Here is a 10,648-nt window from a genome sequence, read left to right as displayed (position 1 = left end):
ACATTGCACACTAGAAGCTTTGCCGAGATAGCCTGCGTTAACAGACGCATAGAATTTTGGTTTGTCTCCTTACTCAGAAGCGCATCCATAGTCTCAACCGTTACTAGTCGCTTACGTTGCTCTATTATTTCAAGAGTGACATATGTGTTGGGGTAATTTTATTTAAACTAATACTCAATATATATTTTTTACTATATCCAATGATAAACCTATTCTTATTGCCTAACACGCTTACAGTCCACCTACAGTATACCACGGACTTCTCTTTTACATAGTCCCATCGTCATCATATGGAGTGATATTTCGGTACATCTGAATACTTAAAATTACACAAGTGTACAACATGCACTTCGTAAAATTTTACACTATTGAATTTTGCACAATTGTACAAGTTTCGCATGTACACAGTAATTAAGCACAATACTAGATGAACATTCTTAGACAACTAGTAATCCAGTGCCCTCATTCTGAAATCCAATACACGAAACGCTCTGATATTTTTTTATATAGTATTCATATTATTAAACGCTTCAATTATTGATTATTGCCCTCCCTGTCAATCATTTAAACATTCGTGCCTGCGCCTTCGCATTGCTCTTTCCGTTCTTTCAGCAGCATAGTAGCTTCCGTTAGGCAATTCACACAAAGCACAATTGAGTTCAATCGTTGATTTGTACCATGATGAGGTGCAAAGCACATTCTACATGCTGGCAAACCCAAATTGATAGGAAGATTAGCAGCCAAAAACTCTCGCCACAACGTCGGATTTCGAGAGCGGACTTCGGCGCGATTATCAATACGGTTAACGTTCATGTATGTAGCGAGTTTTTCGCGTGCAAGTTTAGCTGCGTCTAGGCTAAATTGCTCTCTGATGACTGTCGATGTAGCGACTTCGATGTTATTCAGCGAAATATTGTTCATTTCACCACTGCCCGTCATAAGATTGTTTCTTACGTCCACATTGTGACGATCATGGGTATTTGTGTTATCATTGTTGTCGTCTGTCAATTTTACACGTTGTAGCTCTGTTGCCCGCTCTGCAGCACTATTCACTAACGTAGACGCCATCACAGAATTATCGCAAGCTAAAACAGGTTTGTCTTGACCCATACTTTGATATTCGGGAAATTCATTAGAAATTGGCAGGACATCACACTCATCGTCGACGATTATATAATCTTCGTTGTCTTTGGATTTGTTCGTAACGCTCACTTTTTGCGGATTCATCATCGTCTCGCTACCAAGATTTTTTGAAATTGATGCAGAGTTGGTGTATTCTCTAGTCATATTTTGATCTCCGTCATCGTCGGTAGTTGCAAGTGTGGCATGTAAACTATCTGTCATCGAAGGTGTTTTGTTGCTCGAACACCTCGTTTGGTTTGTTCCCTCACCGAAAGTACTGGTAGTCACATTGTCATGAGCAAGCTGCTCCATTGCACTATCATCTTTATTTTCCTTGTTTCGCTCCTTTGCGTGACTTTTGGGCGTTTTAGATACTACCTTCGGAGAAACGACATCCTCTCGGCTCGACAGCAGACTCGATATCATCGATAGATCGTTCATTGAGAATAAATTCTCCTCAGCTTGAAAAACCTTAAGATTCGTGAGAGCAACAATGTTTGATACAGGAAGCTGTGTTGCTCTGTTCCATCGAATGTCGATCTTCTTAAGTCGTGGTAAAACCGGTAACGAAAACGTAGATATGTTATTGTGGGCAAGCCTGAGTTCCTTAAGCTTAACTAAGCTTTGGATGCCCGCAGGAAACTCGAGCAGTGTATTTTCCGATGCATTTAGTTGTTGGAGATTTGTCAAATATTGCAAGCCGATTGGCAACTCGAGCAGCTCATTCCCACTAACATCCAGCGATATCAATTCTTTACATAATAAAACTGCGGTCGGGACGTACTTCAGGCCAAGACCCCGCAAGCTTAATGACGTATCTTTTGTGCTATTTCTCCACGAAACTCTATTTCCACCCAGTAGCTGACTGTCACCGAATGTGTTACACGTAAACACCAATTGCCGCTTCTCAATTTCGTCCGCTAATATCTGCGATCGTTCATCAGATATTTCCCCCACCATAATTTCCAGAGCTACTGCAAGGCGCCATGGCTCCAAAAGTAATGGGTTTATTTGGATCTCGGAATTTAGTAGACTAGAAATGGCCTTCATATTATGTAATCGCAGCTCCACAGCTACCAGAGCTTGTAATACTTGAGAATGCTGGGTCTTGGCACCACTAAGACATTTTCGTAAACTTGTTCGCGCGGCTAATAGTTCCCATTCATGAGTGGCTATATCTAAATTTATATAAATTTATGGCCAACATAGTTATAACAGCGAACAAGCTCAATTTTCAAGCACGTACCAGAGAAAGAAAGCGAAAATTCAGGTGACAAGGTAAATAGATCTGTGAATGAAGCATAGAACGCAGCCTTGTCTGGTCCAGCAATCGCTGCAGAACATAACCGTAATAGCTCGAGAGTTTTATTGTAAGTAAATAATTGACGTCTTTCCGGGTTCAAACAATCGCGCACGGCATCTTCAATTGAATTCTTAGCAATGCTGATCTCAATCCGCCTCGATACCTGACACAACATCTCACTCTCGACACTCATTTCTAGCATGTACTTTCGAAATATTTGGATTAAAATGGCTTGATTTATTCGCCAGGATACACTCTTCGAGGCTTCCTGCTGAAGCAATTCGGCTTGATATATGAAGCGCTGCACCCAGGCAAGTTGTCGAGCCTCATACGGTAATAATTTAAATCGAGGCGAGCTTAAAATATTCTGAATTGCATCAACGGCGGCTGAGGTTCCAATGAATTTGCCCATCAAATGGCAGATATCTAATGCCACGTAAATATTGGCACATGATACGTCGTCCAGGTTATGTTGTGCTGTTTCTTGCCGAAGCAAAGCAAGCTGATCCATCCAAGCTTCCAATAAAACTTTTAGTAAATCGTTTAAGGCCCGCGACTCCCGTAGCTTACTTGTGTCGTGTATCGAGCTCGTATAATCATCATCAATGTTTACATCTAAAAGATCTGCCAAGCGCTCCATAACATACGGGATAGTCTTACTCAAAGCATCAGCTAGAACTGGTAATTGATGGCAGGTAAATAAATAATGATGTAGGGCCTCCGGAAAGCGGGTTTCGGAGCTCTTGTTCATCATCGTGAGCATTAGCTGCTGCGCCTCGTGTCCCGTATTCATTTCTGAAACCATAAGTTTGGCTGCTGTGCAAGTTGCCCCAGAAAATTGCTGAATAGTAGCCAAATGTTTATCAAAAAACGCCGAAAGAGATTTGTTTCTCTTTTCATCACGTTGCAATGCGAGCAACAGCATCCAATTGCTCAAAATAACATTTCCAGCATTGTGCACTAAATTACTTTCGATTTGGAATGTGTGAAGTGCAAGCTCATAACACGTCAATGCTCGAGAAAACACATCTACTTCGAAATCACAGCCACGATCTCGTAAGCTGCCAGCTGCATACGCCAAACCTTCGATTGGGATACATTCCAAATTACTTGCAGCGACCCAATGCTCAATCAAGTCAGGTATTTCATGGAAGAGTAGAAAGTGAGCTAAAACTATACAAATCAAGATCACTTCATTGTGTTGCATCTGATCCCGCACCGCATTACACCACGAAAACTCTTGAGATTGGTCGTCAAGCTGTAGCAATGCAGACAACAGCCTAAGAACTCGACTACACGCCCCAGCATGGCACAGCTTAATACAAAGATGAAAAGTAATTGCCGTTATTAAGATGGAAACATCCTTTGATGTTAATCGAGAGGTCTCCGGTCCAATCTCATTCGAATGTGCTCGAGCGATATGTTCGAGAAGTCGCCAGTGTATACTCTCCGCCACGCTTACCGATTCAAAGTCATATGTTGAGATATAGCGAAGCCACAGTGCATGAGAGTTCGGCAAAAACTGTACGCTCTGTTCAACCATGTCGATTTCCGTCTGTCGACTAGTGATTTGCTTACACAGATGCAAATATAAAAGCCAAAGTGCTTCACAATATGCATTTGCTTCAACTTCTAATGCTCGCGAAAGTGTATGCAAACTGTGCTTCAAATTTGCCTCTTCCACAGCCCAGATGCGTAAGGGACTATTGTGTTGCTTAAAGTTAAGCTCCTTGCATAGAAAAATAAGCTGTTGTCTTAAATAATCATCGTCAGATAACTTTACAGCGTCGTCACTAAAGGCAAACAGCAAGTGTAACTTCATATTAAAACTAAAGTTTGCCGCTCTATACTCAGTAGGATAAAGCGTACCTCATCTCAATTACAAGATCAAGCTGAAAAATCGCCAGCTGAAGCCATGCATCAGTTGCAGTTGGATCATCATTGACTTTTGCTTGGAGTACTTCGCCATAAAGCTTTCGTGAGCCAATCTCATCGAAGTAGCGAGCATCACCAACACAAGGAAGTTCCTCTTGACTATCAAGGGCAATGAAGTCACCATTATCGTTTTCAAAACTTTTATCGGTGGTGGAAATTGCTGAATCAGTATCATTTGATAAATGCAAACCGCTTGCGATCGATATTCCATCGTTGATGGGTATTACTGTCTTCACAAATATAGCATAAATCAAACTTTGAAAGGTTCCCCTCTTCTTCATCTTGAGCACTTACTTTAGACAGTGTCCGAATTGTTGATATAAGAGGCCACTTTTTCATTACTTTATCACGAAATACAGCGAATGACATCAAAAGTTGATCTATATCGTCCATCCTTTCCACAGTACAACTAGCATCATCATTATGTTCATCGAAGCCTTCTTTTACAATATTCCTCGGCCCATCATTAGAGTCGTAATCCCTTTGGTGATAATTTGTGCAATTCTTGTCATAGCAAACACCGTTCAATTCATAGCGACACATGACTCTACAAGCAGATACAAGACATTAAATTGTACTATGGGAATGTGAACAGCACTAAAGCGCATATACTTCATAGGATCAATCGTTTTTGAGCGAAAATAATGCTGCGCAGCTCCTTTTAGTTGTCTTGCAACTGAATCTTTTTCGACAGAAAAGGGTTTGGCGTATTTTGAAAACATTGAGCGGTCACGAGAGTCTCGAAATCCAGTTTGCCCGTCGAATCGGGGCAGCAAACTGCTGTTGGAATCGCTAAGTTCGGCTTGCTCGGAAAGCCATATATCTGCTTTCTCGAGAATATTAGCGAATTGTGTATATGATCGATAGAAGACTCTTGTTTGTTTCCTGGTGTCCATGATAAAAAAAGAAAGTAGCATTGCTGGTGATGTTGTTGTGACAAAATTATCCAGTGCGCAAAAAAAGAGTCTTTGTTGACGTCTTCGAATAGCACTAGAAATTGTTTGGTCCACAACTTTCAACGATTCACACATAGACGCAACAACATCCTGTTCCAGTTTAATCATTTTTTGTATACGAACTACGAAAAAAAGGTCACAGTTCAAAACTATATCCACTGTATGAACACTTCATTGCATTTGAAAGAACAGCAAACCTGAGTCTGATGAAATAAATGTTGGCATTTTCAAAGACTGACGTCCAGGTTGCCAGCACACGTACGGTTTACGAGCCAAAATTGACAAATCTTGTTTGTCGCCAGCAACTAACGGGGTCAAGCAATGCTCCAGCGAAGACCAGTCAACGAGTTCTTCTAGTGTCTTGCCTGTGTAGGTCTTAAATGCTTGATCCAAAGTCGGCCTTGGTATCATCTTTGGGTCGCAAATTGACATAAAAAAGCTTTAAGACATTCAGGAAATCTCAAGACATAATGTTTTACCTTTCCTGTCTGCACGAGATAGCGCGTCATAATGCGAAAGCATGCGGCTTTAGCAAGCTCTGTGGTCCCTACATTTAAATTCGGGGCAGGAGCAACTATATAATAGTTGGTATAATAACATATAATCAAACTCCGTCAGACTCATCTTCAATATGAAAAAAATAGACCAAACTTCTCACAGAGATGCATTTCAGATGCAAAGGCTTGTGTCTTCACAACATTTTCACTGCTAACTTCTGTCTTTTTTCGCGGGCGTCCATTTGTTTCTTTGTCTTCTCGTTTGCGCTTAGCTAACAGCTGCTTAAGCCTATGCGCTAATAAAGTCGCCGCTGCCTGCTGTTTCTGGAATAAAAAAGAGTGAAATACACATTTCAAGAATATAACTACTGCTGAATGCGTACGCACCGCTTGCGCCGCTTCTGCTCGTACCTGTAAATCTCTAAGCTCTTTCTTTCGAGCCATATCTTCTACATTCTTTTCTCTTATTTCTTCATCGTCCTTCTCTTTACTCGATTTCGCCTTTTCTAACCCCTGCTGGGGTTTGTCTTGCTCAATATTCCTGTTACTATAATCTTGGAGCTGTAGCAGCTTCAGAAGTTCTGTCTTACGCTTCAAAAGCTCTTCTCTCTTAACTATCCAGATTTTCCGCTCTTCATAAACTTCGCGAAGCCGCTTTGCTGCCCTTTGCTTGGAGTTCACAGATACCTCAGCGCCAGTCCCAATCTCTTGCATTTCGATTGTGAAGTTATGTGGTGCACTTTAGTATGTTCGATACACCAAGCCAATACTTCTTTTCGGCAAAGAGTCATTGCAGCGAGAAAAATTATGATGGACTTGCATTCTGTCGCGGAAGGCGATTCGCGTAAGGTCACAATGGATTTCGATGAGAGAGTCCAGTGCAACCATGGTATCTAACATCTTGTTTTAAGATTTGGCATTCTGTTTATAAAGACTTCGTTTGGTTATCAATGGGATCGGCGCATAGATATAGAGAGCTGGTTTCAGCGCAAAGCGAGTCATGATTCAGCTAAGGAGAAACATACCAGTAAGACATGATCAAAATTAGGAAATGACAAATTTTTAGTAACTTTTTGCTGCATGGAAATTGAGGCTTTAGAGAAAACGCTAGGAACGTATATTCCTGAGGTTTGACCTCTCAAAAGGGCATACGGGTCGACGAATGTCTATTTAATGTCGGTGTGGTGTAGGTTCTGCGCATTCTGTTGATAGCACAAGGTGGTAATATCTGGTTTGATGACTACAAGGTAGGGTGTTAAAAATTGTTGCTACTTTCATTCGGCATGTGCTGACTTTTCATACTTGTGTAGTCGCTCTCCGTTGACGTGAGGCTTTCATTATTGATCTGCAGATTTGTATATGATGAGAAATATTGTATTGTGGCGATTTGATGCTCGCAAAACATCATAAACATGGCTGTGGCGCAAGTGTCTATTATGGGCTGGGATTCTGCATTGGTTTCATTTGCGGCAAACAATGACGGTGAAATTCTTGTTACTGGTACCGGGTCAAGAAACGCATTGTTTAAATTCAATTTAGACGGAAAGGGTGATCGTCCGCTTGCGACCACACTTCTCGAATATCTTGAACAGTATCGAATGAGACTTCTATCCGGCAAATTTTACTTTGTCGATGACGTCGGGCTGGTTGAACGCTCGCGAAAGAAGCAACGAAATGCCTTTATGTATTAACACTTTCTCGCCCGTAATAAGCTAGAAAACGACCACTCTTACTATATTTTAGAAATTTTGAGGGTAGTTAGCAGTACCAGTCTCTTTTTGGGAATAGGACCAACTTTAGCCATTTGAAATACCCACATTGGTATCGCCCTCATACAAAACAATCCTCTCACGACTTACGATGCAAGCTTACCGTAGTCAAACGCCATGACACCTGAATGATATTGACGTACACATACTACGGCGAGCGCTAACCGATTGCAAGGATCTGGAAAATTGACATCGCAATAGTCAAAGCGTCGTTGATCAAAGGAAGCCTCCTCTAGTTGTCCGTATTAGCCAAGAAAGATGCCTTCAGCAACTTTCTTACCAACGCAGAGCCTTACCTATCGTCAATGCAATTTCACTTGAAATTTGGATGCAACGGAGTTAATGAACAAAGGGCGCTCTGAACCTTATAGTCCAGGATGCGTTAAAAGGCTGTTCCTATTCTACTTTACGGTTAATCTTATTGAGCGATTTATCGAGAGTAAAGTGGGACTGGTTAAAATAATAACTTACTGTATGACAATTTCACTGTTTTTCATCACTAACTCCGATAAGTACACACTAAAGAGGACATGTATTTAGCGGGGCAAGTGCTGTAAATTTGTAGACTAACCCTTACACATTTGGTTCAGGTGTATCTGTACAATACTAAGCAATTCAACAAAATTCACTTGATGCTTAGTGTAATTTAGAATGTTTGTAAGTATTGGAACATGAGCATTTTCGAAGATGATGGAGCTTCAAAAAGTTTAAAGCACACGTGGGCGTCAGAACTTAGATACAAACTCATTCTAGGGGGAATAGCAAGATGCGTGACATCAGTATGAATGTAAATAGTCTAAATATATTTTCTGACAAGCTCTCGTTCTGATCACGAAATCAACCTCCGTGCGTTGGTTAGCGCGGACCGTTAGAGTCGAAGGTGCCTCTGTGCGAAGAGCACGGCAATCAAGTCGCACGTACCCTAACATTTCACCACCTCATAGCAAATTGCATTCACGAGTTGATAATCTAAGCTTAAGCAAAGAAATTGATGAACGACAATACAAAGGTCCACGTCTTTGTCTTTGGCATGCAACAAACCGTGACATAGAAATGTCTGCTCAAGCCAAGTCTTTTTCCTTCGCCTCAAAATCTGCGCTGTTATGATAATGCTATATTAGCCAGATACTTTGCTGCTTCCGAGATCTAAGTCTGGGATTTTCACTGCGCGGTTGTTTGCAGCGCAACAGCGCACATATTAGATTGATTGAGCTCGAATATAGCAAGCGACATAATTTAAAACGGGAGGGCTAGAAGGTGAGAGGCGTCTGTCTGATTGCGATCTATATCAAATCAATTCTGCAGTAGCTAAATTTATTAAATCAAATATGCCTAGCGCACAAAATACACCCCCACGAGTGCTGAGTCGAGAAAAATCGTTATTTGCATTTACGGTCGGGTCTCGATAGTCACTCCGCGCAATATCTACCTGGTATATAAAATTGTCCTTTAAGCGCACTGATGAACTCAAGACAAACCAACAATGCTATTAGTGAGTCGAGCTTTCATAAATTGAGAACCCGCTCCGTAGTATAGAGCATCATCATCGGACCTGGTCTAGGCAATTGACGTTGTTGGCGACCGTTCCCTTCCTAGTTCGGTGGCATCTTTTCATTAATCTATTATGTATCATCGTGAAACTGCATTCTAATATTCGATGGCTTGCCAAATTGGCTTAGAAGCGACATCAGTCTGCTCGCGCTTTGAAATCGCCAATAAACGCCATCTTCTCTGGAATAAGAGACTTTGACACGCCGCCACTTTTACTCATCAGCGGTTCTGGCGCACACCGACATACAGCCGTGACTAACCATCCATTCAGTAATAACCTCTAGGAAAACGCATACCGTCGACTTTTTTCCTTTATTGAGGTACACTCCTGGGACAGTGATATACGATCGCTTTTCAGCCTCACCTTAAGCGTACGACCCACCTCTGCCTTTTGAGTGCTGCTCATAGCACTTTGTGATATCAGTGCTACTTAGTCTGGACGATTCAATGTCCTACAAATAAGCCAGCGTAGCTTCGTATTTACACTATATGCGCTTTTACTTCCTGGTAGCAGCGAATTCATGACTCTTCAAGGCTCAACCAGGCGAGTGTTGCAAGACACCTGACTTTTTCGACTCTTCACCTTCCAGTTTATGCATGGATCATCGAATTTAAGCCAAGCCATACTTACGATGGAATCATAATTTAAATCCAGATCGAAAATAGACGACGACATTTTCCACACCATCGAACTACCCAAACCTCATTCGAAGGATCAAAAGATCTTCGACACGATTACAAATGAGTTCGTGTCGCAAGCCGAATAAATTTCGTATCTGTGTTCGGGGTCTGTAATACCCCTGTTAGTTTCCTATTGTTTTCGGTAGTCGCGCTTCGTACGCAATTGCACGGCGCTTCTGGACCAATTAAAACTATCCATGGTCTGAAATGTTGATATTGGGAGCCAACAGCTCTGGGTATTGAGCTCCACACTCTTATAAACTTGGGAAGTGAAGATCTCCTGAGGTAGAGAGGGGAGACATACAACCTTTAAGACTATCCTGGTCCTTCCTCTCATTAATTAATGATTTAAGTATCCAGTTACCCGTGTAGCTGTAGCTACACTGATCTATGCGGTAGTACTGACTGCGTAATGTTGATTCGTCATGATAAAGATAAGTGATCCTCGTTGGTCTTATTACTTGCTGATCATTTACGCTCTTCGCCTTAATCGGCACTGACACAGGAGACACCAACGTATAACTGATGTTTTTATTCCCACCGGCGATAGCCTCTAGGAATCACGGCATTACAGTCATTTCGTTAAATCTAAATCGACCGAATATCTGGAGACCATACTTCACTTAGAACCACCTGAGACCGCGGTTCATTACTGCTTCTTCCTTTCAAGCTCCGCTCTAGGCACGAAGTATTATCATTGCGAATTAGTTTGGATACTTCCATTCTCTGCACAGAAGCTAGCGTAGCTTCTTGCCCGCACCAGAAGTTCTTTTGCTTTCTGGTAATTGATATTGTATCACTCAGCATCGCTGAGATCCGACGCCTCGCACGCTC

The 10,648-nt window shown here is 41.7% G+C and overlaps 2 protein-coding genes across 2 annotated transcripts; one reads left to right on the top strand and one right to left on the bottom strand.

Moving 5' to 3' along the window:
* Positions 1–564: 564 nt before the first annotated feature.
* Positions 565–6,527, bottom strand: PHALS_00424 (Serine/threonine phosphatase 2C containing leucine-rich repeats, similar to SCN circadian oscillatory protein (SCOP); the record flags this gene model as incomplete). The annotated part of the gene is made up of 9 exons (XM_024716124.1): positions 565–2,300; positions 2,369–4,218; positions 4,295–4,590; positions 4,655–4,907; positions 4,973–5,438; positions 5,514–5,727; positions 5,796–5,890; positions 5,975–6,137; positions 6,225–6,527. 9 exons carry the CDS (start codon positions 6,525–6,527, stop codon positions 565–567), a joined length of 5,376 nt encoding a protein of 1,791 aa, XP_024572474.1.
* Positions 6,528–6,620: 93 nt separating this feature from the next.
* PHALS_00423 (uncharacterized protein) lies at positions 6,621–7,204 on the top strand (the record flags this gene model as incomplete). Its single annotated transcript, XM_024716113.1, has 5 exons — positions 6,621–6,702; positions 6,781–6,840; positions 6,906–6,928; positions 7,004–7,060; positions 7,124–7,204. 5 exons carry the CDS (start codon positions 6,621–6,623, stop codon positions 7,202–7,204), a joined length of 303 nt encoding a protein of 100 aa, XP_024572473.1.
* Positions 7,205–10,648: the final 3,444 nt, after the last annotated feature.

This window comes from Plasmopara halstedii (genome assembly GCF_900000015.1).
Source record: "Plasmopara halstedii genome assembly, contig: Scaffold_110, whole genome shotgun sequence".
Classification (NCBI taxonomy): Eukaryota; Oomycota; class Peronosporomycetes; order Peronosporales; family Peronosporaceae; genus Plasmopara; species Plasmopara halstedii.
The sequence above is the reverse complement of the archived record's forward strand: the minus strand, read 5'-3'. Positions and strand labels throughout refer to the sequence as shown.